The 26,230-nt window shown below is 48.7% G+C and overlaps 1 protein-coding gene across 5 annotated transcripts in view; it reads left to right on the forward strand.

Annotated features, from left to right (window-relative positions):
* The window catches only part of ARHGAP17 (Rho GTPase activating protein 17), a 160,699-nt gene that overhangs the window by 66,792 nt on the left and 67,677 nt on the right, over window positions 1-26,230 (forward strand). Inside the window, exon 1 of one of the 5 annotated variants that reach the window (XM_058710341.1) lies at window positions 5,608-5,882. The exons of 2 other annotated variants lie outside the window; for them this stretch is intronic. In XM_058710341.1, coding sequence (XP_058566324.1) covers window positions 5,830-5,882 — 53 coding nt within the window. In that variant the 5' untranslated portion in view covers window positions 5,608-5,829. Of the gene's footprint in view, window positions 1-5,607; window positions 5,883-26,230 lie in introns of those variants that run through there. 2 more of the 5 variants (XM_058710340.1, XM_058710338.1) reach the window with 2 other exon arrangements.

A 26,230-nucleotide genomic window follows, 5' to 3' on the forward strand; every position in this document is an offset into this window, starting at 1 on the left:
ACGCTATCTGCAGACTGGCTCGATGGCTCGCATCGTCCATTGCGTTGGAAGACAAAACTAGCTTCTCCTCCGATACCATGGTCTTCTTTCTTAGTTTAGCCGCTCTGTATTCTGCGGCCAAAGCACCGCGCTTACGAGAATCTTCGGATCCCAAAGCGTGGCGCTGTGATCTCTCCAGCTCCTGCTTTAGGTGTCATTCTTTTTCACGTGGATGTTGGATCTCATTCTGGAGGGCACAGGTTTCCATTTCTTTTTTGGGGCCCACGTGACTTCATCTCTCTTCCCGCTGGAACGTCGCTGTCTTGTCCTGAATTGATGTAACTGCATTTACAAGCTGATGTAATTGCCCCGTCTTGCCCTGTTCTTTGTCTTTCAATAGCCCTTTCAAAGCAAGCACCTTCTCTTTCGTTGGAGCACGCTAGGATTCTTCCTCTCTCTGCACCATTAAAAGCTGCGTATTTGTCTCTGGTAGTGCTTGATTTTGTGTCTCCCGTTCTCTAGATGTTTCCACTCTTGTTTCATTGTCCTGTTTTCGTTTACACACGTCCATTTCAAAATTTGATATTCTCTCCTTCAGATTGGTTACTGCCTGCCTCAAAAGTTCCTTTTCACCCACTTCGCCGGTGAAATTCTCGTTCAGGGGAAGCAATTCATCACTTTTTCTGCTTTGGGAAAACAGGAGCTGTTTTTCCTGAAGTAAGTTTGGTGAAACATCTCGCTTCTCCTTGAGCTGCTTGATCTCTGAATCGGGGTGTTCGTGTTGTTTTCTTTCCAGTTCTGAAGGGGCAGCAGTCGAATCAGACAATCTCTGGTTATCGTTCTGGAGGGTTCTCACTGTGGCATCTTTTTTCCTGCATTGATTTTCTTAGCTCTTCTCCCTTTTAATGGAGCAATGGAGAAGACTCACTCGATACTTCAGACTTAATTGCCTTAAGAGAGCCTGCCTGCTGACTCGGATGATTCGGTGGAGGGCTGGAACGAAATGATGGCGAATTTCCCTAAAAGCAGATCCTTGCCATTGCAAAGCTCTGCGATGCTAAGCTGAATATGTGTCAGTCCTGTCTCTGAATTTTTTTAGTTTGATTTCGTTTCCTTCGTGACTCTGGACCAGCCCAATACAGGTCATCTGTAGTTTAGGATTATGTCAATGTGAGTTAGAACCCTCGGCTGAAGTTGTTGAAGATGTTTCTGAAGCTGGGGTGACTCCCGCTTCGTATTTCTACCAAAGTCATCAGGTGCTCTTTCCATTCTTCCATGATCTTAACCTGCTGTTTTAATCTGTCCCGTTCCTGTAGAAGCTCTTTGACTCCATCGATATTAACACCTGTAACCTCATCAGCAGTGCCAGATGTTTGCAAAATTGCCAATAAAGCCTGACATTTCTGCCTTAATGCATCCACTTCAGTGTCTTTTTCTTGAATAACGTGCGATAAATTCTGGATCGTTTCTCTAAACACGTCCTGGTCGCTAGACTCAATTCTAGTGAATCTTTTCATCTTACAGCTTCATGAGATATGCTTCTTTGGCAACAATTCTATCTGGCATTTTGTGATACTCTCTGTTCAGATTGCCGTTTTCCCTAGTTCTCCTGGAAGGCAGCTAATACTTGTTCTCTTTCCAAAGCATACCTTGCAATTGCTGCTGAAGGTTTGCCACATTCTGGTTGTAGGAAGCCACAGATGTCCTGCTGGGGCGGTCCTCTGTCTCCAAATCTTTTTGCCGGATAATCTGAGTGAGTTTACCGGTCTCATCTTTGGATGGGTGATCGATCAATCTGTTCAGTTAATCAGATGTTCTTTTCAGTGAGGAGTTTATTCTCCAATTCTTTTTTTTTTATGGTTTTTTTTTTAATTTTTAATCTCCAATTCTTGTCCTTTTGTTCCTTTTACTTAATCTTTCAGTTTCAGCTTTAGATGAATCATGCTTTTCACTTCCGTGTTTCTACAGGAAGATGCTGAATCGTTGTTACTTGAAAAAAGTCAGAATGTTTTGTAGGAATGTGCTGGGTTTTTTAAGGATCTGGGTTTTCATTTCCTCTATCGTGTCCTGCAAAATCTTAATCTCCTCATCTTTCGCTGAAAGGAGCTGAGCGTGTTTAACGTTCATTTGCTCATGCTGGCGCGTGAGATCATCTAACTTCCGTTTCTGGTCTTGTAAAGCACGAAGCCGTTGCAGCTTACCCTGGCGTTGATCCTCAATGATGTTTTGTTGTTGTTTGATTTCGTCTTCCAGACGAACTCTTTCTGCATTCAGCTGATACACCTCGCATTCCAGTTCCATGATACGGTCTTGCGTTTGCGGGTCGACCACAGGTACAGTTTGGCCGTCTTCTCGCAGACACTCCAGTTCGTCTTGCAGAAATGCATTCTCTTCTCTCGTGGATGCAAGACGAACGTCTTGCTCCTCCACGGTTTGCTGTAAAATTTCGTTTTCTCTTAAGACTTGGCCGTACTTCTCTAATAGCTCCTGGAGCTCTGGCCTTCTTTCAAGTTTTTCGATACAGATTTCTTTGTCTTGAATAAGTCGTGTCAATCGCTTATGCTCCTCCAGAGCAGAGGAGAGCATTTCCTTAGTTTCTCTATGGTCGGCATCCATCTGCTCAACACTCTTTTTGAGTTGTAGTATTTCATCGTCTTTCTCTTGACTGCGTTGAATTAAACACTCCTGCTCTAACTGGGAGGACGACTTAGACAAGTTATACGTGTCGGTCAGTTCTTGAATAGCTTGCTCATACCTGGCTGTTTTCTCCAACAGCTTCTTTTCAGCCCGGCACAATTTTACTATTAACTGTCCTTTTTCTATTTTCAAGGCCCGCGTAATAGACTTTTTTTCCAGAGAATTCTTACGGTTACAGACAGTAGTTTCTTCCAGCCGACGTCTTACGTCTTCAAGCTCCAAAACCAACTTTCCATTTTCCACCGTGAGGTTGCAAGCAGCTTTCTTTAAATTGCCATTCAGCTCTTCCATTTCTGAAAGGCTTTGCTGCAACTTTCTAACCGTCGTCTCCCTCCCCTTAAGTGAGTCATCTCCAACAGTATTGTCAGAGTCTTGATTAAGAGACGGTGCTGGCTCCTTCTCAGCGCTAGCAGATTCCTCCTCCTCTTGTTTCATGTGTTCCTTGAGTTCAGCGTTCTCCTTCGGGATGTTTAAATTACGTATTCGCGACGGATCTGACCGATGCAAATCATTAACGGCCGATCGACTCTGAGGTGATTCTTCGTTTTGTGCATCTAACTCTTTAGCTGTGTCCGTTTGCTCCTCTTCAAATGGACAAGCTCTCTTTTCGTCACTGAGATCGTGTTCCACTTTGCCGTTGATGCCGTTGCCTTCAGTTTGTTGTTCTGATAGCTGGCCTCTCCTCAAAACCCTGGGCCGTGTAGTTTGTTTCTGTCCATCGAACTCCCAACAGCTCTGCTGTTGGGAGTTCCTTCTCGGTCCTACCCTGAGTGGATTTTTGTCCGTCGGCCCCCAAGTCACATCTGAAATGCTCTACTTCTGAATCCAAATTCACACCTCCTGGAGCCGTACGTTCAATCACTTCCTGCTCATGGCTCACTTTCCAAAGTGCCAGTTGAAGTGCTTCCCGTCCTTGACCTGATGAGTTTTCTTGTTCTAAAACGTAGACTCGCCCTTCAAGTTTCAGATCGTCTCCAATGAGATTGTCACCCTGGGTTAAGCTACACCGTGGCGTCATCTCCTTTTCCGCATCGGACAGCACTTGCCGCGGTCCAGACACTTCTTCCACTGCTGTACTCTCGGAAAGAACTCTTTCCTTTTCCGTCACTGTGTCACTTTGCCTCAAAACGGAAGGCTGCGATTCACGTTCTTCAATCCTCTCTTTCTTTTCCTCATTGATCCGGTCCCATTCTCTCCTTAAAGCGTCTCTCTCACTTTCTACTGAAGATAATTTGTTATTGATGTATCTTACAGTGTCCTCAAGTTCTTCAATTTTCCTGGTAGACTCCACTTTTTCAGTCTGTAGCACTTGAATGGTGTTTTGCATATCCTCAATGACTGACTCCTCAGCTGCTCTGAGTCCAGAGTCGTCCTTCTCTAACAGATTTTCCAGTTCTTTGATTCTTTTTTCATAGCCTTTTGCCTTTTGATGGTACCTGCGACGTATTTCTGCCAGTGTCTGTTGATAGACGTTCTGCAGTACTGCCTTTTCAAGTTGATGGTCATCGATGGCCTCATTTCGATTCTGTTCAAGTTCCCTGATGGTAACCTGCAGTTTGTAGATTTCATTTTGCTCGTGGCTATTCGCTCCCGGTGCTGAAGTCTGGGAAAAATGCTTCCAGTGGCTAACTTCAGCCTCCAGTCTTAAAACTTCATTTGACAGTCTGCTTATTTCTTGTTGTGACCAAATGAGGTCAGCGAAGTCCAGGTCATCCCCCGGGGAAGCTGAAGCAAAGTAGTTGATACCGTAACCCAAGGAAGGGGACGCTGTGGTTGATCGAAGGGCTGATTGGAGCTTCAGCAACTGGTTCTTGAGCCCTATCTGTCTCGCTTTAAGAAGTTTCATTTCTGCCTCTTTCTGTTGTAGCTGATGTCGGTAGCTAAGAGTCTGCCGCTTTATTTGAAGCTCCGAGGCTTCATACTTCTCTTCCAGATGACTACAAAGACGTTTAAGTCTCTGATTCTCCCATCTTAAGGTTTCCCGACTCCCTTCACTCTCTTTTCGGTCAGAGTCAGGCCCTTCTCCCACCTTTTCGGTTCCCTCCATCCGCACATCTTTGATGACCTCAGAGATGCGGTCAGTGAAGGAAGCCACACCGCCACCCACTTGCTCTAGGGAATGGCACAGGCCACCAAACGAAAAGGACATCGCTGCGGGTCACAGAACTGACCTGGTCCGCTCTGCAAAAAGCGTCCAGCGCAGTCGGACAATCCCACTAAGTTTCTCTGAAGGAAGGCCTGCGCCAGGCTAATAATCAAAACAGAATCAGGCATTTCTAGGCAATGCCACACCGCACACGGGGCTGCTAGGGTCCACGTCAGCCCTCCCCACGACCTCCCACCCCTTACCCTCCCCCCAATGTCCCAGGGGCCATCCCTGGCGGTCACCATTGCGTGTGAGCACCTGCGGTCAGAAAATGAGCCTCGCCCTCGACTTTCCCGCAAAGTCAGATCACAGTACACAGGGCTCTGTAGTTTGTGGTTTCCACGCAATAATTTCTTTTAATTGACATAAAACGTACACAGTGACACGCACCCATCCACCTAGGAGCTTAGAGAAATGTCTACAGCCACGCCTAGGCACAACCTAAGGGGGGCATCCAGAGGCTCCTGCGTACCCCCACCCCCCTCCCATCTTCCTCCCCCCCCTTCCCCCCCCCCCCGTCCCCCCCGCTCCCAGAACTCCCTGGGCCAGCCCTGCGGGAACAGCGCGTCCCACGCCCTGGTATGGCTGTTCCCTGCCTCCAAGACCGCGGGGTCACGCCGCTGGCGCCTGCTGCCCCCTCCCACCGGTGCGCGGCCTAGCCGGCCTGCGAGTCAAGAACACGGGGGCGCTGTGACGCGGGGCTCCGCACGCTCAGCGGGGCGCCGGGGGTGAGAGGCGGAGACGGCCGGGCGGCGGGGGCCAGGCCGCGCGCCGCGCCCTAGCCTGGCGCTCGTCTGCCAGGCCGGCCCCACGCGCCCCAGGCGGGCGGCGCCGCTGGAAGTGACGCGGCGAGGGCGGAGCTCCGGCCCAGAGCCGCCGACGCTGCCGCCGTCGCCGCCGCCACCGCCGCCGCCGCCTCCTCCACCTCGGGGGGAAGCGATGTAGCCAGGCCAGGCCGTCCCCCGAGCTGCCCGGCCGGAGCCCTGCAGGCCGTCGCTGTCGCCGCCATGAAGAAGCAGTTCAACCGCATGAAGCAGCTGGCCAACCAGACCGTCGGCAGGTGAGTGAGCCGCGCTGGGCCGGCCCTGAGCGCGCGGGCCAGGGACCAGGGGTCGGGGTCGTGGCCCGGGCCGGGCCGGCCGGCTCACCCGCGGGGCCCCGCGCTCCGGCCCGGCCGCCCGCCCGCTCCGCGCCGGGTCCGCTGCGGGCCAGGGAAGAGGGCTGCGCCACGCAGCGGCCTGTCGCCCAGCTCACGGCCGCCGCCCGAGCCCCCGGGAACAGCGGGGCGGCCCGGCCTCCCGGGACGCCCCCCGCGCGGGTCCCCGCCGCCCATTGTCCCGGCCCCGCTGAGCATCGTCCTCTGGGGTCTGGACCCAAGCTTTCCCCGGGCCTCCCCCCGTCTCCCGGGGCTTTGCCTTGGGCGAAAACTCGGCTAACCGGTGTGCCCGAGGCCGGGCGGGCGCGGTGCTCTAGGGGGCGGCATTCTCAGCCTTTCCGGGTCGCCCGGCCGCTGCCCACCGACCGTCCACCTCCAAGTGCCTGAGGGCAGTCAATAAGTAAGGGGCGATCAGAGCCCATCGGAGCCGCTTAGTGAGACTCAGGACTCCCTTGGAGGCACTTTGGAGGGTGTGCCGTCTCCCAACCGTGGCCCCTGTGGACCGGACTGCTCAAGTTCTTGACCTGTAGACATTCGGAACCGGGAGGAAAGAATTGTGGAAAGGCCTTGGGCAAATGGAAAAACAAAAAGAGGGGGGGCTTTCAAAACAGCTTTTCTCACTTTGGATTGGGGAGCAAATCCTTCTCCAGGTTTCTCTGGTATCGCTTTAATGCTTGACAGGAAACTATCGATGATTAAATGACAGAAGAGACCAGAGTTTGTAGTGGTTTTGAGAGCCTCTGGAGGTTGATTATCGTGTGCTGTGTTATCTAGGGTAAGTTTTTCAAGGTCTTTCAGGGCAGTGAGCTGTCCTGTCCCCGCTGACTGTTTATTCTGAGAAGGGGTATGAAAGTGTGACTTTTTCATCGCTTTTTCTTCTTCTTTGTTTTCAACAGTTGAGTAAAAGGGGGAGTTTGGTTTGGCCAAAGCACGTGGGGACACTTGTTTTCTGTGTGTCTGAAAATACTTTTACTTCCCCTTGAGCTTTCTATATTTGCTTTTTACAGTTTCATTTCCCCACCTAACTTTTTTGCTTAGTTTTGTTCAATTTCGTTGCTACTCCCACCCTATTATCTTCGTGTGCACTTATCCTGTTTCCAGAGTGGATCCCTGTCCCTACAGCCTAGCAGTGCCCACTTTTCTGTCATTTGTAGGAAAATGATAGAAATAACGAGTGCCAAGAGGAAGGCAGACGGAATAGTCGTGGGGCCCAAAGCTTCAAGCAGGCATCTGTGAATGAGTTACAAGATAACTCCTTAGGAGTTTCCCCCCCCCGCCCCCCCCCCTTAGCATTCTCAGTAACATGCATTGTGAAATCAGTATTTAGTGACTCTGAAGACACATCTGTCACATTGTCGTTCTGGCCAGTTTGTACATCTCATGAGGAAAGGGGTGTTTGCTCTGTTTGCACAAAGTTCTGAGACTTTTCAAGCCATCAAGCCACTCAGGGTCTCTTTGGCTCCGGCTTCCTCTGTGGCAGCTTCTCTCTTCACGCTGCCGAATTACAGCCATGTGTGCCTCCTTTCGGTTGCCAGAGGCCGCCGAACCTTCTTCCCTGTTAGCCTCTACCTGGAAGTCTCCAAAGCTCCTTTCACCTCACCTGCCCTAGACCTGCCTCCTACTCATTCTTCAGGTGTCCAGACAAAGGTCACTGCCTCTAAAAGACCTTCTGTGATGCTCCATTGTGGATTGGAAGTCCCTCTCCTGGCCACTTACATACGTCCGCATAGCACCTGTTTTTCTATAATGCAAGGCCTGTTTACTTGTTAGTATTCTCCATTAGACTGAACGCCTTGAGAGTCCTTGCCGTCTTTCTGTTTCCTTGGCCAGCTCTGCTGTGGCTCCTGTCATAAGGTCGATTCTCCATAAACATTTGTCAATCTAGTACACATCTAGATCTTACCAGATCGCTCCGGTGGTGTGAGCCCAAGAATGGGAAAATGAAAGCTGGATAGAGTAAATGGTGATTCGTGCTAGCATTGTAATTCTGGCCCTGACCTTTGACTCTGTTTGAAAATCTTTATTGCTAGATGCCAGTGGAAGCAGCAGCTGTTACAGAGCTATTAGGGGTGTGGCAGTTTCTGCTCCCAAAGCCAAACTGTTTACTGGGGAAGCTTTGGCTTTACTGCTGTTGATTCCCTCGACAAGTTTGTATTATTTCCACGTCAAGAATTACGAAGGACTAGGGAGGAAAAAGGGAGGCGAGAGAGAGCCTAGAATTGTAATTGTGTGTTATTGGCGTAGGCATCAGGATTGGGATTTGAGGGGTATAGGGGTCCAGAGGAAAGCTAGAAAGCAGAGAAGTTACCTCCCCCCCCCACCCCCCCCCGCCGCAGCCAGGAGTGATATTCTGTGTGTGAGTGGCTTGCCCATTGTATCTGTTACGGATGCATAGAGTTCTGAATGGTGTCTTGCGAGGAAATATTCTCTTCCGAACAATGAGGACCTCGTGAGTCACCCCACCATGAGGTTCTGTGGGATGGACATGTGGGAGAATTCGTAATGGGTAGAAGAAGTGAGTTCTCATGATGCAGTTTGTGGACAATGGGTGCATGAGTCTGTTTCGGAAGATGGTTTGTGTATCACAGGCGCAAGGACGATGCAGTGGTCTCTTGAGTGGGGTATCCCAAAGAAGAGAATTACGATGGTTGATTCATGCGTTCAAGAGACCCTTATCGAGCCCAAATTATGTGCCGTTGTGGAAAGTAGAAAAGAATCCAAGTGAATACAAACGCAGCTTCTGCCCTGAAGGGGCTCCACAGACTTGTGGAAGAGATAGGCAAGCAAAAATGATTATACACCATGAGGTAAGTCCTTACAGAGGGATGGCGAACACACTAAGGGAAACTCTACTCTTACTGGAAGGAGAGAGGTAACACAACACAACAAAACAAAAAAAAAAACAGGAGAAAATTTGACCAGAGCCTTTCCCCTCTATCTTTCAACACTTCTTTCAAACTTCTGTTGTACTGAGTAGGTCCCTTTTTTTTTTTTATTTAATTTTTTTTTTCAACGTTTTTTATTTATTTTTGGGACAGAGAGAGACAGAGCATGAATGGGGGAGGGGCAGAGAGAGATAGGGAGACACAGAATCGGAAACAGGCTTCAGGCTCTGAGCCATCAGCCCAGAGCCTGATGCGGGGCTCGAACTCACTGACCGCGAGATCGTGACCTGGCTGAAGTCGGACGCTTAACCGACTGCGCCACCCAGGCGCCCCCAAAAAAATTTTTTTTTTAAATATTTATTTTTGAGAGAAAGGGTAGACAGAACACGAGCGGGGGAGAGGCAGAGAGAGAGGGAAACACAGAATCCGAAGCAGGCTCCAGGCTCCGATATGTCAGCACAGAGCCTGACGCGGGCCTCAAACCCACGAACCAAGAGATCCTGACCTGAGCCGAAGTCAGACACCTAACCCAGTGAGCCACCCAGGTGCCCCGTAGGTCTCTTTTGATTGTCAGTAAACCCACCTCGAGGGGCGCCTGGGTGGCTCAGTTGGCTGAATATCCTGCTCTTGATTTCAGCTCAGGTCATGATCTCACAGTTCCTGGGATGAAGCCCCGCCCACGTCAAGCTCTGTGCCAGTGGTGCGGAGCCTGCTTGGGATTTTCTCTCTCTGCCCCTTCCCCGCTCTCTGTCTCGATGACGAAAAAAGAAAAAAACACACAAAACCAAACCGACTGGAATTGTTATGAGCCAAGCTGCGAATTTGATTGGCTCCTATGTGAGGAAAAGAGTCCAAAAGCAATATAGTTGCAGCCAGGGCTGGATGCAGGGGTTCCACTCTTTAGGGAAGCTGTGTCACAAGGAGGAATCGCCCCCCACCCCACCCCTCCACCCCCCGGCTTCCAACATCTTCAGTTCAAGTCCCAGAGGGACAAAGAATACCTTTCACTGTGGCCAGAGCCCCAGGATTGACTGTGAAGGTATCTGATGGGGTCAGTGGCCTTTCCCTGGGCATGGAAATGGAGTCAGCCCCACCCCAGCCACAGGGGCCTAGAATGGGAGAGTGCCGGGGCGCCTGGGTGGCGCAGTCGGTTAAGCGTCCGACTTCAGCCAGGTCACGATCTCGCGGTCCGTGAGTTCGAGCCCCGCGTCAGGCTCTGGGCTGATGGCTCGGAGCCTGGAGCCTGTTTCCGATTCTGTGTCTCCCTCTTTCTCTGCCCCTCCCCCGTTCATGCTCTGTCTCTCTCTGTCCCAAAAATAAATAAAAAAAAAAACGTTGAAAAAAAAAAAAAAAAAGAATGGGAGAGTGCCGAGCCCCCCCCCCCCCCCCCCGCAAGGTAACCCAGCAGGAGGCAGGAAGTGTGGTCTTTTCTAGTCCTGCTAAAAGGAAAGAAAGAGCTTCTTGGAAATCCGGGACGCAGAGAATCCAGTAGCTGCGGATGGCCGTTGGCGTGGAGGGTGTGGAGGAAGGGGTGCACCGAGGTGAGGAACCTGAGCGTTTGGTCGTGAGGTCGATGAGTCCGGGAGGACAGGAATCTGGGGGCCTCATAGCAGAGTCGAGTACACGGGTGAGGCTCTGGAAGGGAGTGTCTCTTTGGATGTGGGATTCTGCCGAGATCGAAGCTCTCCCTGGAGGCCTGAATGTTCTCCTAGATAGTAGCCTTTAGGTAAGTCAGGGTTGCACACTCCAAGCCTCAGGGGGCCGGGCTAATAAGAATAAAGAAAATAAGAGCGACCTAGACCAGGTGAGGGCCGTGGGGGACCCGACGGTGCCTGTCTTACCAAAGGGCTGCGTGAGAATCTGGGCCCGCCGTCGGGCCCGACCTTTGGAGTTGTTGAGAAAGGCCCAACTCCTTCTGGATTTTCATGAAGATTAGGTGGCATTTAATGCCAATTGAAAACAACCACCAGGACCCTGAGCGGGACTAAACAAAATACATCTGTGGCCACAGTTGGTCTGTGGGTCACCAGCGGGCAGTTGCTTGTGTAAAAGGTTGGGGAGGTGGAGATTCCTGTGGTGACTTTTTTCTCCTTTTCCTCCTGCACCCCACCCTCCGATTACTACCTTCCGAGTTCTTGGGTTTGTCGACGAGCTCGTCCTTTCCTTTACAGAAACGTTTCAGAGATCCGAGAGTAGCAATCATCACTACTTGTCTCCTGGTTTGGTTTACCAAGCGCTGTACCGAACCACCTGGCCTGGTCTCACCTGCTGGCGCTTGTTATCATTTCTGGTTTAGAGAGAAGAAAAATGACCTGCCGTTGTCTGCCCGGCCAGCGAGTGGCCGAGGCAGGACTTGGGGCCGGGGTGTGACTCCGGACCCCGTGTGTTTCCGACTGTAGACACTGGGCCGGCTGCCCGCCAGGGAAGGGTTGGTGTGGATGAAATGTCTTTGGTGCTTGCTGACTTGCTGGGCTAGATGCTTTTGAGTCAAGTCTCTCACTGCCTTCTCCACAGCAACTCCCAGAGGTGATGTTCTTTATTCCTGGTTTAATGATGAGGAAGCGAGGACTCAGAGAGGTCATCGGGCTAGTTAAGAAGAGCGCTGCCATTCATCAGAAACCGGGGTTCTGCTTCCAAAGCAGATAGGAGTCCTTCCTTCACGCAGGCAACTCTTTGTTTCAGGAACCCCGTGTTAGAATTCTGTGTGACGACGCTTCCACAAACTCCTGGAAGCTAGGGGTTGGATGTTGCTCTCGTCCAGGGGCTCCTGCCAGGGATGGCCCCCTGGGGGACATTTGGCAATGGCCAGAGACATTTTTGTTTTTGTCGTGACTTGGCTCGGGCGTGGGGTGCTCCTGGCATCTGGCGACACAGGCCGGGGATGCTGCTGACCAGCCTACACCGCCCAGGACAGCCTCGCCGCACAGAATTCTCTGGTCCCAAATGTCAAGAGTGGTGAGGTTGGGAAAGCCTGGTGGAGTCCTTTGAGATTCTGGATACGTGAATCGTGAAAACCAAAGGTCCATGATGTTTGCCTGCAGGGTGAAGATGCGTTCCGTTTGGTCTATTTCTTATGTGTGGAAGTATTAATGACAGTCATTGGCCCACATTGAACACTTGGGAGTTTTCATATGGAAGCCTGGGCTTCCTGCTGCTTCTCAAATCTTGCAAGACCTAGTGAAGCCTGGCATCGCGCCCTTGTGCAAGGACACGTCGTCGTAGCTGCAGCCGCGTAGGTGCTATCCCGTCCGGGTGGGGCATCGACCGTCCAGTGTGCCCGGGTCCCTACCTGGCTTGTCCTGCTGTGGTATGTTCCTTATGGACCCCTCCCTGCTCACAGGTCTGTAACGACCTTCTCCAGGAGCAGCAGAGTCTCTGCCTCGGGAGGTAGCCTGTTGCGTTAGGGGCAACGTGAGTCAAAGGCATCTCTGCCCGTGAGTCCCAGGGGAGTCCTCTGGTGCCACGACGCCTGCGTCTCTCTTCCGCGAGACGGCCCTTTCTGTATTCGGCGTCGCAAACCGCACACCGTATCCTCGCTCTATCAGCGGTAACCTTCTCCACCCCTCACCTATTCTACACCCTGACTTCCTCCGCCTTTTCCAGGGGAGGTGGCTGTGCTTGGTTCGCTTCGGTCTGGGTGGATCCCGTCCAGCCTCTGCATAGAGCAGAGGAGGAAAGGAATGTGTTCTCCCCACGACTTCTGAATCCGAGCTTCCGTGGCCTGGTCATCCACTTTACCTCCTGTGAAATCAAACAGGGTTGTTTATAGGTGCGTGAAGAAAGCCCACGGTTCACTGAACCAAAATGAACTCTAAACAGATGTGGTCACGTGTGGCCTTATGGTGTTGGTTTTACACGTGAAGGCAGCATGTTATTCTAATAGGAAATGATGTCTGTGGTCGTGGTTCCCAGTGTGTCCACAGCAGCCCCCTGCCCCTGAGATTGACATGGGTATATGGTATAGGGTCCCAGTGTCAGTATGCACACCACGCAGTCTTGTCGGACTGGCGATGTCTGGCCTTTATCATTCTGTTTCTTTTTCTCAAATGTAGGCAGGTGCCATCGTTATCAATCAAGTATAGATCCATGTACAAATATTGTTACACTCCTATCTGCTGTGTGTGTCTATTTGCTTAAACGTGGGTGTTAAAAGTACAACAGGCCCACGGTCCTTTTTCCAAAACCCTAGGAGCCAGATGAGTTTTGGAATTCAGACGTTTTCAGATTTTATTTTATTTAAAAAAAGAATATTTTTTTAACGTTTATTGATTTTTGAGACAGAGACAGAGCATGAACGGGGGAGGGTCAGAGAGAGGGAGACACAGAATCTGAAACAGGCTCCAGGCTCTGAGCTGTCACCACAGGGCCTGACGCGGGGCTCGAACTCACGGACCGTGAGATCATGACCTGAGGCGAAGTCGGACGCTTATTCGACGGAGCCACCCAGGCGCCCCTTTTTCAGATTTTAGAAAAGTAAAAATGTACATATGCTGTTACTGTATAATCCATGGTGTGGGTCAGCAGCCCTTCGTTGAATATGTTAATATTTCTAGAGTGAAAATATAAAGGTACTTCATGCTAAATGGAACACTTAAAGATTGTAAATGGCTTCATATTAGTTCAGGTCAAGTTTTGTTACCAAGTAAGTTACCAAAAAACCTTGTTTTTTAGATTTCAAAATGATGGATAAGGGGTTATGGAGCTGGTTTACTCAGTAGTAATGCTCCTATTGAGAGAGTCTGAGATGGTTTTTTGTTGTTTTGGTTTTTTGCCTTTTACTCTATGTAATGCCCCCTTACTCCAAAAAGTTAGAAACCTCACAATGATGTTCTGTAACTAGGGGTCACAGACTCAAGTGCCAGGCAGGTAAAATTAATAAGCAAAGGGAAGGTAGATGTAAGGCAGTAGAGAGAGGCGAGGAATAGCAAAACTAGCTCATTGCAGGGGCTTGCTTGCTCTTGGCAAGTCTAGCTACCTGTGGACATGGTGACTGTGGGTGCAGGAACACCCACCTTCCCACTTTTAAGGATACTCCAGAACGCTGATTTTTTTGTGAAGTTTATGGATACTTAAGTATCAGCAATGAAAAAGGAAAAGAAAAGAAACCGCTGGACGTAGGCCAGAGAAAATATATCTGCAAGCTTTATCTGGCTTTGGGCTGCCTGCTCTGACCTCCGGTTGCGAGACTGATTCTTACCGAATGAAAAGTTGGACCGTGGTGTTTTGGTAGTGAACGCTTTCTTGAGATGGGGATGGGACGTTTGCTTTATCATCATTCGTTGTGCTTTACATATATGTCACATAATTTTGCAGTCAGATGCTCTACCCCTAGAGCTACCCCCTAGTATATAATTTTGGAGCGTAAAATATTTCAAAAGAAAAAAACACTGGAGCACTGGCTTATTTTCTAGCCAGTGGGAAGTTTTCGTTCTCTTCTATGAATTTGAAAGTTTAATGTTATTTATTTTGGAAAAGGGAATGAGAACCCCAAGTGAAAATAGGGCCCTCTTTTTTAAAAAGTTTGAGTTAAGGGGGGTTAGATTATAATGTCCCTGCCTTTCCAGGGCCACAGTGATCTGAAGTGCCATTGCATGTGTGCCCCCGTATTTGGACTGGGAGGTGTGCCTCATCTTCTGTCCTCTCAGACCGTATCCCTGGTCCTATCCCCATACCTACCGCCACACGGCTGATGACTTTCAACTTGATGTCTTTTTTTTTTTTTAAGTTTATTTATTTATTTTGAGAGAGTGAGAGCGAGAGAGAGAGAGACAGAGGGAGCGCACACAAGCAGGGAAGGGGCAGAGAGAGAGGAAAAGAGAATCCCAAGCAGGCTCCACGCTGTGAGGGCGGAGCCTGACGCGAGGCTCAAACTCACGAACCGGGAGATCGTGACCTGAGCCGAGATCAAGAGTCTCGGCTTAAGATCAAGATGCTTGATCAAGACTGACCCCCCTCTGGGTGCTCCTTAATTTTATGTCTCTAGTCCTGGCATCTCTTCATCTCCAGATTGATCTTTGCCTTGAACTTCTCTATTTAAATGTCTTGCTGAAATTCAGCTCATGAACTGCATCCTCAAATTGGCCTTCTTTCCCTGTATTCCTTAGGCCGTGGGTCAGCAACCTCTGGCCTGTAGGCCAAATCCTGCCCACTGCCTGTTTTGTGAAAAAGGGTTATTGGATCACAGCCACGCACTGCAGCAGCACAGTCAAGCAGATCTCACGGTGACCGTATGGCCCACGGAGCCCATGCTATTTACCGCCTGGCCCTTTGCAGGAAGAGTTTGTGGACACCCGCCCTGGCGCACTGAATGCCGGAAACCGCATCTCCTCTGTCACTTGCGATCCCCCTCTTTCTCCTCCATCTTCTTCATATCCAGGCTCTCCCTGCCATCTGGCAGCTCTGCCTCTGGACCATCTCTGACTTAGTCTCTGCCTCTCGGTGGCCTTAGTTAGTTCAAGCTTGCGGGGTTTTTTCTTTCTTTCTTCTTTTTTTTTTTTTTAATGAAATGTACTGTCAAATTGGTTTCCATACAACACCCAGTGTTCATCCCAACAGGTGCCCTCCTCAAGGCCCATCACCCGCTTTCCTCTCCCCCCCCCACCCCCCATCAACTCTCAGTTTGTTCTCCGTATTTAAGAGTCTCTTACGGTTTGAACTGTTTTGTGTTTTTTTTTTTAACCTGGACTCACAATTGTCTTCCAACCGGCTTAGCTAGCTTGAGCTGGATTTTATCCATACGTGGGACATCTGGGCCTCCACTTTGGTCTGACATGGCCAATCCAGATTTTAATGGTCACAGCTATTCCTCTCTAAATTATTTTCTTCTGATGAGATCATGACGTTCGGAGGACATTTTATGTCGTCCTAGTATTGCTAAATTGTCTTTGAAACGATAGTGCTATCATTGAGTTATGGTGCGGCAAATAATTTACACTGGATCGTATGTCACCGTGGGTGATATGACAAATGTCGTGTTTCACCGTAAGGCTGGTAACATTAGATGCTGTCTTGTAAAAAATCTACCTATTTTATTTTTTTCTGCTAAGGTTGAAATGAATGTGTCCCATATTTGTATTTCTTGATGAGTTTTCTATATGTGTTATTTGGTCATTTAATTGCCAGTTGTCAATTTCGTTTTTTAATCACCAGTTTCGGTTCAACACCTGTCTGCTGAGAACCTGTCAAATGCTGGGGTTAAAAAGATAACGGGTTCCTAGGAATTTGAGTGGGGAGAGAGACCTACAAGCAGATAATTTGAATACAGCCGGTTGTACTTATTCTAGCAGGCCTTAGGAAGTATGAGTGCCACATCTTGATTTATTTATACATGACAAGGTAAACAAGTTCACGTTCTTATCCTCAGGTACATTACGTAATGAGTGCAGGGACAGAATCTTGAGGGAACGCATTCACGACTAGGTACAGGTTTGATACAAGATTCAGAAAATAAAGCGGATTCTGTTGAAAATCCGACCGACCCTGTGGTTTATAGAAGAAACTGCTTTTGAATAGGAGGAGCCTCTTTGTAGCCAGTGACACGAAAACAACATTAAGTTCAGCTCAGCTCTCCAGGTTTCAAGACTCGTTTCTGAAGTCTTGCTATTCCCTGTGAATTACAGCTTATTCATTACTTGCCGAGACTCCTTCCTTTTGATTGGTCCCAACATGGTTCTCTCTGTCCTTTCTCACAGTTCTTTTTTTTAAGTGTCTTCCTTATCAGAGATACTTCGGCCTGGTTGTCCATTTGATCTGTCCATTCATGTTTCATTAGCAGTTTTTCTATCATTTCTGAATGGGTTCGTTAAATTTCTGCCTCCTAAAGCGTTTATAGTAGAAATGGTAGACTGAGTGACCAGGTACTCAAATGAAAACAAATGTTCAGAACTGCACAGAAATCCTTCTAAGCAATGACCAGCTCCCTGTCAGTGTGAACATTTAGAAGTCTACCAGCTTGGTACCTGCCACATGGTCGCTGGATACTTTGATGCATAGACAGGACTGGCCACTTGAACCCATGCCCGTCTGTACCTTGGGGAAATACACGAAAGTACTTCTACTTCACTAGGTACGGTGGGTGCAGGATAGATGTAGCGTGGGCGCTGGCATGGGGTCGCTGAGACGTGCCCAGGGGTCCGTGAGGCCTTCTCGGACATGGGACACCTGAATAATCTTGAGAACAGGAAGGTAGGGGTGATGGGTGGTAGAGAATTCCCAGGGAGAAGAAAAATTCTCGGGGGAAACCTAACCCACTGACCATCTTGTCCTTTAACTTCATGTTTTGTTTGTTTGCTTTAAATTGGAAAAAGGCAACGCTATCTGATTGCTAGCAGTGGAAAAAGTCTGTCCAGCTCTTATTTTCCAATGAGGTAGTGAACTAACGGCTGTTTGTAGATCCATATGTTCTTAAGTCCAGAGCAATTGTGGTGTTTAAATTCACAAGCCTCTGGATGCATTTCCATCCAATAGATAGAGTAAGTTGGTTCTTAAAAGCTTTGAAGCTCTAAAATCAGGGGGCTTAGGTGGCTCATAGTTAAGTAACCAGCTCAGGTCATGATTTCAGCTCAGGTCATGATCCCACGGTTCATGGGTTCGAGCCCCATTCCGTGTCAGGCTCTGCGCTGATAGCTTGAAGCCTGCTTAGGATTCTCTCTCTCCCTCTCTCAACCCCTCCCCAACTTGTTCTCTCTCTCTTCTCTCAAAATAAATCAACATTAATAAACAAGGTTTAAAACCAGTGTACCCTTATTTTCTTTGCTTAATAAAAACTGACAACCATCTTTCCCCAAAATAGACAATTTTTAATTTTTTCTGCTAAGGTTGAAATGAATGTGTCCCATATTTGTATGGGAAAATCTGTGGAGGCATCATTTCTCATGGTGAAGCTTCTCATTTCCTTAATTTGCATCATGCTTGTTCATCTCCCCTTAGAACCTTTTCACTACTCTCATGGCTTTTACCTTCTTGGACACGCTAGGATGTGTAACGTTCCTCAGACAACCCCAAGATGGCAAGACTAAAATACACGAACACCTGTGACTGTGGACGTCGACTCTTAGAGACGGGCAGTATCGATCGGCCTTTGTGCTCATCGGTGGAGGACCATTGTTCGAAAAGCTTCCGGGCCAGTTTTGGGGGATTGTGGTTTGAGGACCACTGCAGTAGAATTGGGGGAGCCCATATGTGCAGAAGGTTGAGGAAGCCAAGCTGGTGATTGCGGAGGTGTCCTGTGGTGGCAGGTGAGCCAGGACTGTGGAGGAAGGGGAAGGGACACGAGTGAAAGTCGAGTCAGGAAGCAGGAAGCGATCGCAGCAGCCTAAGGGAGAGGTGACGGCCCCCAGAGCAAGACAATGGCATGGGACTGACATGAGAAACTATTTAGCACCATGACTTTAGGGGCGAAGAAGGGAGGGGTTGGCGTGATTCGGGTTACGTCTGGATGTTATTTACTGAAGTCGGTGACACAGTGATTATTCACTTTTCCATTCGTTTCAAATGCTTCTCTTTTTTGAACCATAGAATTCTCACACCTGCCTCGACTTTCTGTTGACTTTGTTTTCATCGACACGTGGCTTCGGGTGGGTGTGTTTGTGCGCACCGACACCACACTGTGCTAATAATAACTGTGGGTGTGTAATGTGTTCTCAATCTGGCAGAGCTGGGCTCCTTTGGCTTTCCTTTTTCAGTTGCTGTCTCCCATTTCTGTGTAGAAGTGAATTTTGGTATCGTTTCTAGTTCCTAGAAAAATGCTGTGATTGTGATTGGTCGAGAGCACATTAATCCATATATTTAGTGGGTCCCTGCTATGGGATGGGTCCTGAGAACCCAAAAATAAGTAAATCCCAGGCATTGATGGCCTGGCATATCTGTGAACTAAACTTTGGGGAGGATTGATGTCCTTTCCCATGAGCCTGGCACATCTCTTTCTACACACAAAGGTTTTCTGTGCTTCCTGAGGGCTTTGTTGTCATTGGAAGAGTGCCTGATTAGTTCAGTTGGCAAACGTGAGTGATGTTAATGTCTGTCTATATCTTTATGTACTAAATAAAGATGTGCTAAATTAGTCACAGCTGATCATTTTTGTTACTTCTTTGGATTTCTACGTATGTATTATCTATGTTTTTATTTCTCCTTTTCCTTTTCCTTTTCTTTCAGCAATTTCTTTTTCATCCCTCATGTAATTGGTTAGACTCGAAAATAATGTGTAGCTGTATAATTGTTTCTAACAATATTGTCTAAAGGGCGTGTGATTTCACCCTAATTAGGCGTTCCAGAAATGTGGTAAGGTGAAGTCGTGTTTAAGTGCGAATGTCCTAATCTGAGTGGTTCTCAGTGGAAATCTACAAGCATTTTCCCTCTGCTTTTGGAGCCACACACCTTGTAGTGTGTCTGATGTTTGAGCCTTTGTTCCAAGGCTCAGTCATAAGATTGGCAGGCGTGTGGCTTAAAGGCAGAATACTGAATCGAGGTAGCCTAACCGTATGGAGAAAACAATCACAGTGCACTTGGACTGAGGAAGGAACTGGAAGAGAAATTTGAAATGGAGCCTATGTGGCAATAGGTTTTTATTTGTTCGTTAGTTTTAATTTTTAAAAGGTTTTTATTTTTGAGAGAGAGAGAGAGAGAGAGAGAAAATGTGAGCAGGGGAGGGGCAGAGAGAGAGGGAGACACAGAATCCGAAGCAGGCTCCGGGCTCTGAGCTGTCAGCACAGAGCCCAACACGGGGCTCAAACCTACACATCGCGAGATCGTGACAGGAGCTGACGTCGGATGCTTAATTGACTGAGCCACCCAGGCGCCCCGGCAATATATGTTAATATAACTTCTAAAGAAGTGATCAGCAGGTCACAGGGCAGTGGACTTAACTGCAGCCTTTGACTCTTAGAACAGTCTTTAGGAATAGAAACCTTGCTCCCTGTAGATGTTACAGGGAGGTTCTGACGGCCTCTTCCCCCCCCCCCCCCCCAAAAATCATCCACACACACAAATTGGCAGAGAATTTCGCGGACTCCACAGACCTCTTCAAGCCCATGGCCAAGAACCCCGGGCTAGTTCCTGGAGAGATGTGTAGTCACGGCTCCCACGCTAGAAACACATCTGTGGAGAAGCGCCGTTTACAGGTGTCTACCTCCCGTGTAGTTGGGTGGTGTTCCGCTGTTCTCCAGAACACACACTTGACGTCTGTGAGAGCCTTGCCCAGAAAAGCTGAGATGGGATATTCTCCATGATGAGATCTGGCGATCCCATGAAATTACTTTCCCTGAATAATCTGCTTCTTTTGATAGTCAGTCCGTTCCATAATGTTTTCAAAGCTTTTAGGTGAGGGCTTAAGAAAACGAAGACTCCTGTGGGGCAGCTGGAGTCTAGTAAAGAGTAACTGGACTTGAGTCCGTGTGGTCCCCCAGCTCTCTGTCTGACCTTGGCCGCCCGAGCCTCCCGCCTGCGCTCCCACGCTGGTGAGACGGGGCTCCTGCTACCACCTGGGAACCGGCCCTGGGAGATTTAAGAAGGCGCCATGAGGTAAGGAGGCGTCAGAAGACAGGGAGGAAACAGTACGAAACAACAGGTTAGCACTGGAAAAAGCAGGCGGGTTAGATTTTACCTCACCATTAGGGGCCAAAGTCGATTCCAAACGGATGAAGAGTTTCAAGTGAAAACCCAGAACCACAGAATGGAGGAAAAGATGGAAAGTTCTTCATGCTCTGGCATAAAAGTACAGAGAATGAACAATAAAAGATAACCACGCAAATAAAACCACCATTGTGAACTTAAGCACACAAGAATTAAACTTCTGTCTGCCTATCTCATAATTAAAATTATGGCCAATGACTAGTTGGAAACAGGAGCAGCCACCACGGAGCATTAATATCTTCAATGTATAAAGCTGTGTTATCGATCAGTTGAAAGAAGTGCACGACAGGGGCACCCGGGTGGCTCAGTTGGTCGAGCGTCTGACTCTTGATTTCACCTCAGGTCATGATCCCAAGGTCATGGGATCAAGTCCCATGTTGGGCCCCACACTGAGCATGGAACCTGCTTAAGATTCTCTCTCTCTCTCTCTCTCTCTCTCTCTCTCTCTCTCTCTCTCTCTCTCCCCCCTCTCCCTCCCCCTCTCTCTCTCTTCCTCCCTCCCTCCCTCCCTCCCTCAGTCCCTCCCTCCCTCCTGCTCTCTATCTCTTTCCCTCTGCCCCTCTCCTACACTAACCTTTCTCTCACTCTCTCTCTCGCTCTCTCGCAAAAAAGCACACTATAGTGAGCAAATACCATGAACAGAATGCTCACAGATGAAATACAGATGACCAGTAAGTATATAAGACTCATTTCAAAATTATAACTAACCGAAGAAACCCAAAGCTCTGAGACTGCATTTTTCACTTACTAAACTGGCACAGCTCAAAATGATGATATGTTGCTGTCTTGGGAGAACTGACAAAGGCCGTCACACAGCCATACACAGGTGGGAATGTAAACTGGCATTCCTTTCCAGAAAGAAATCTGCCTTGGCGTTTTAAGAACCACTTCTAAAATTGGAACCCAAATCGTCCACCTCATCCTCCAGTCTCTTGTCTTTCTGGATTCTTTTCCTGAACAGTCCCCTTCTGTGCTTTGCTGGGTCTCTTTCCTTCTCTGACCTCAGTCAGTCACAGAGGGTGTCTTTCACATCCTTTCCAGCCGTCTGTCCAGCCGGCCTCTTTCCTTCACCTGTTGCGCAGAGCCACAGCCAGGCTCGTTCATCTGGGGCTTCTTCGCGCCTGCGTGTTGTATGTTTGTAATAGCTCTCTGTCGCCTCCCCTCCTTATCCGCTGCTTTTGGGCGGCGGGGGGGTGGGGGGGTGCTCCTTATTCTCACTTGGATCTCCCATTCTCCCTCCGGTCTCTTCATTCTCAAGTCCTCAGTTTCCCTGCGCACCGGTGTGTCTTCCCTCCCCAGCCCTCCACGCACCTTCCACACTGTTGCCAGAAAGATCCTTCCAAAGAAAATGATTGTAACACTGCTAGCTTACGTGTGTTTGGGTGCTTACCATCTGCCAGGCCTTTTCCCAAGTGCTAGTTTTGTGTTGACTCATTTAATACCAAAATCAGTGTTGTATTATCCCCTTTTACAGGTGAGAAAACAGAGGCCCAGAGAGCTTCAGTTAAGTTGTCCCAGGTCACAGACCAGCAAGTCTGTCTGCAGAGTCTACACTCTCAGCCACTTACATCATCACAACAAAAACCACATTTTGAGCTTTCTAGGAATTAGCTCGTTGCGTATATCATCTCTTTTAATCCACTCAGTTCTGGAAGTTGGAAATTCTTAATATCTCCACTTTTCTGACGAGGAAACAGGGGCACAGAGACATGAAGTAACCCGTTCATACTCACACGGCTTTTAGGTGGTGGACGGGGCTTTGACCCGCAGCAGATGTGCTCTGGGCTGTCAGTCTTAGCCACCTCACCCGCCCACAAGGGGCCAGCACCTTCTGAACTCACACTTTCATGAGTATTTTTCTGTTCTTCTGGGTTGTGGGTGGCAAAGGAGGTATACTTGTGTGGGATGTTCATGCTGCTAAGAGTGTGATGAGAAAAGACCAGCGCCTGATCAAGTGATATCCAGATGGAATGGAACGCTTTGCCCAGTAATGCCATTGAATTTCCTGTGCCAGTTGAACATGCTTCATTCTGTTTTCCCTCCTGCCTTTGTAGGCGTTGATCGTATAATTGGGGATTTTTCATAAATCCTTAGGAGCACAACTACCATAGTAATATGTTATAGCACAACAGCTTGTCTCCACCAGTAGGTTCCTGAAATTATCCAGGGTAGGAAAATTCTCTCGTGAACTTAAGACATTATCGGAGACATTTTCGTTTCAGGTGACCGGGTAAATACGTGTGTATTTCTTCTCTCTCATTACAGTCCACTGAAATGTTAGGTATTTAAAAAAAAAAAAAATCTGGGAATTAGAAAAGATGGTACTAAAAGCCATTCAGAAAAAGTCCCAGATGACTGATTAAGAAGAAGCCCTGGGGCTGTTTTATTTGTTCGCTCATTGTCCAAGGCAGGACAATAGGATGTAAGAAATTCCTCAGAAAGGCTAGTAGTACATCCATTAAAAAAAAAAAAAAAAAAAAACAAGCTACTGAGAAAAAGGTACAGAGTTTTTGGCAATTAAAAAATCTGTCACCAGTTCATAAAAAGTCTTAGGACACTAAGGAAAGAAACGGTCTTTGGAAAAGCAGTGAAGCAAGTTTCTGTGTTCTTTGATTTCTCAGGATATAGGACTCCCCCAAAAGTACATCGTCAGGAATAGCACTCATAAAACAGGCCATTACACAGTCAGAGGAGCGTCCCTCCTCTTCCTGCAAGCCTCCCGTCCTATTAATGTGACGAAGTCACGTTGACGTTCACACGAAAAGACTGCTGTCTTTTAGCCTTCCTGGCAGCCCTAAAGATTTTTTTTTTTTTAATCCCAGTGGTTCTTAACCGGAAGCAGTTTTGCCGTTCTCCTCACCCCCTGATCTGGCAGTGTCTCCAGATGGTTTTGCTTGTCCCTGCTGGGGAGAGGGGGACATGTTGCCACTGGCTTTTAAGCGTGTAAGGGCCGGGGATGCTGTTAACATTCTACAGTGTTCTGGACAGCCCACAGGAAGGAATTATTTAGACCAAAATGTCAAAAGTGCCAAGGCTGGGAAATAGTTAACCGTAAATTGCCAAGCCTACTTGCAACCAGAACTTTTCCTTAATCTCCCAAGATGTCAGAGACCTAAGAAATTAAAGCTGCAAGCTGAAAGTTGGCAGTCTTCGCTTTATGCTAAACTATCCTAATACTTTACTAGAAAGTAGATAAATCTCTAACAAACACTTCTTGTGCCTGATGTGCCCGCAGAGTGAAGCTTAAGGCGTGACATCAAGAATAACATTTAGCCTGGGGGAAAAAAAATATCCGTAGTTGGACGGTTTGGTACATCTTTCCGTCGTCACTGTCAGTCTGTCTGGTTCTCTTTCCCAGGGTGCCCGGGTGCAGTCTCACAGCCCTCCTTTGACCGGGACTGCAGACAGCCGTGACGAGTCAGTGCTGGCATCATCCTTCCCTAAGAGCTGTCCCCACCCAGACTGGTCCGGTATAGATGGCAGATGCCTAGATTCTTTCCTTCTCCGCCTCCCTCTCCCTCCCCTCCGCACAACCGTGCCGTGGTGAGGTCTTCAGGAGATGAGATCTCTTTAACCTTTGTCTCTTTGATAAATGTCATTATTTTAGGGTTGCCTGGCTGGCTCAGTTGGCAGAGCACACGACTCTTGATCTTGGGGTCGTGAGTTCGAGCCCCACATCGGGTGTAGAGATTACTTACAAAAACGTTACTAGTTTTGTCTTCATCTTTGAAATATTGGCATTTGGTGTGCAATTGCAGGTTGACTGGTTTGTTTCTTTTTTTCTTCCTTTAGCACTTTAAAATGCCACTCTATTGTCCCTTGGTCCTAGTGTTTCTGATGATGAGTCAGCCGTCATTCCTCGTCATTCCTGTGTCGCTCCCCTCCACGTTAAGTGCCTCTTTTTTTTTTTTTTTTTTTTTCTGTCTGCCTTCAAGATTTTCTCTTTCTCTTTCTCAACACTTCAACCTTGATCCTTTTAGGTGTGTTGTTCTCTGTGTTTATCCTGCTTGGAGTTCTTGGAGTTCTGAATAAGTGGATTGGTATTGTTCATTAAATTTGGATACTTCCCAGCCATTGTGTATTGAGTAGTTCTCTGCCCCACTGTTGTTGGATATTGTTCCAATTTTCTTCCTCTCTGTATTTTCATGTGGATCATTTAAAAAAATTTTTTTCATGTTTTTATTTTCGAGAGAGAGCATGAGTGGGGAAGCGGCAGAGAGAGACAGAGACAGAGACAGAGACAGAGAGACAGAGGGAAACACAGAATCCAAAGCGGGCTTCAGGCTCCGAGCTGTCAGCACAGAGCCCGATGCGGGGCTCAAAGCCACAAACTGTGAGATCATGACCTGAGCCAAAGTCAGACACTTAACTGGCTTGAGACGCCCGGGTGCCCCTCGTTTGGATAATTTCTTTCAACTTCCAAACCTCCGATGAAACCCCTCATCTACTCATTCATTCGGTCCGCCTTTTTCACTAGATGCTTTAAGGTACTTACTGTAATTAAGTTCCTGCAAAATAATTCCAACATCTCGGCCGTCTTTGGATCTAGTTCCGTTGACTGTGTGTCCTGAGAACGCCTAGTTTCTATTTTTCTCCTGTGGTGAGTTTTGACAGGATGCCAGCCACGTGTAGACACTGAGAGTGCCACACCTCTGGTGTCAGGCTGGTCGCGCAGGCACTCAGCTCTGCTGGTCTGTTGTTGCAGGAGTCTGGGCTTTGCTGCGGCTCTGGGCGCATTCAGTTCGCCACAGGCTTCCGCTTATTTGAGGGTCGGATGAAAATGTCTCCTTTGGCAGCTCTTGTTTATCTCAGTCGTCCCGCCTTACCCCCAAACTGAGTAGGACCTGTGTGCTGCCTCAGGAGAGCTAGAACTCTCCTCAGCTCTCGTGCCCTCCCTACGGTAGTGGACCAGTGCCCGATACTCATTTTGAGGTGCAGAGGCCGGCAGGGACCGCTCCTCCTCTCGGTCGTTCCCAGCGCTCTTCAGCAGGCTCTGCCTGTCTGAGCCTCGGATGGTCCCAGGGTCGGGGGTGTCGTCAGCTGTCCCTTGCCCTCCTTCAGTGGTGGGCGGCCATGACCTCCCGCTCCCCCTCAGACTCCAGCAGGCCCCACACACCCAAGCCTTAAGAGGGGTTCCGGGGCCCGGGGTTCTCCCACCCCCGTCATCGCCTTGGGTGTGTTCTTCCCGCGCTCTCTTTCCCACCTCCGTCCTCACTGCCTTCACGTACCCTTCCTCAGCACCCAAGCTTCTAAATCCAGCTCACGGAGTAGGTCTCAAGAGCCATCACCAGTTTCAGAAAACCTTCCTGCTCTCTCAGGCCTGCATCAGATGCCCTCCCATCACTTCTAACCTTTGGTAAGTTATCATCATCTCTGCGTCTAGGTTTCTCATCTCCAGAATGGGTATGGTGATAGCATCGATGGCTTAGTTATCTTGAGGATTCAGTGAATCCACACACGCAAAGCACTCGGAACACAGAGGCGAAGAGAGGGATCTCGGGAGCAAAACTGCCCAGACTCAGCGCCCTCTCGTGAAACCTGGAGCAGGTCACATCACTTTTCAGTGCCTCCGTTTCCTCCTACCTAACGTGGAGGTAACGATACTTACCCCCTGGATGTTACCGCCAATGTCAAGGGGATTAACTCTTACGAAGCACCTGGACCAGTGCCAAGCACATAGTATGAGCTCAGTAAACGTTAGTTAGCTGTGATGGTGGTGACGACAGCCCCCTCCTCTCG

The sequence above is a fragment of the Neofelis nebulosa genome, chromosome 18 (genome assembly GCF_028018385.1).
Source record: "Neofelis nebulosa isolate mNeoNeb1 chromosome 18, mNeoNeb1.pri, whole genome shotgun sequence".
NCBI classification, from domain to species: Eukaryota; Metazoa; Chordata; class Mammalia; order Carnivora; family Felidae; genus Neofelis; species Neofelis nebulosa.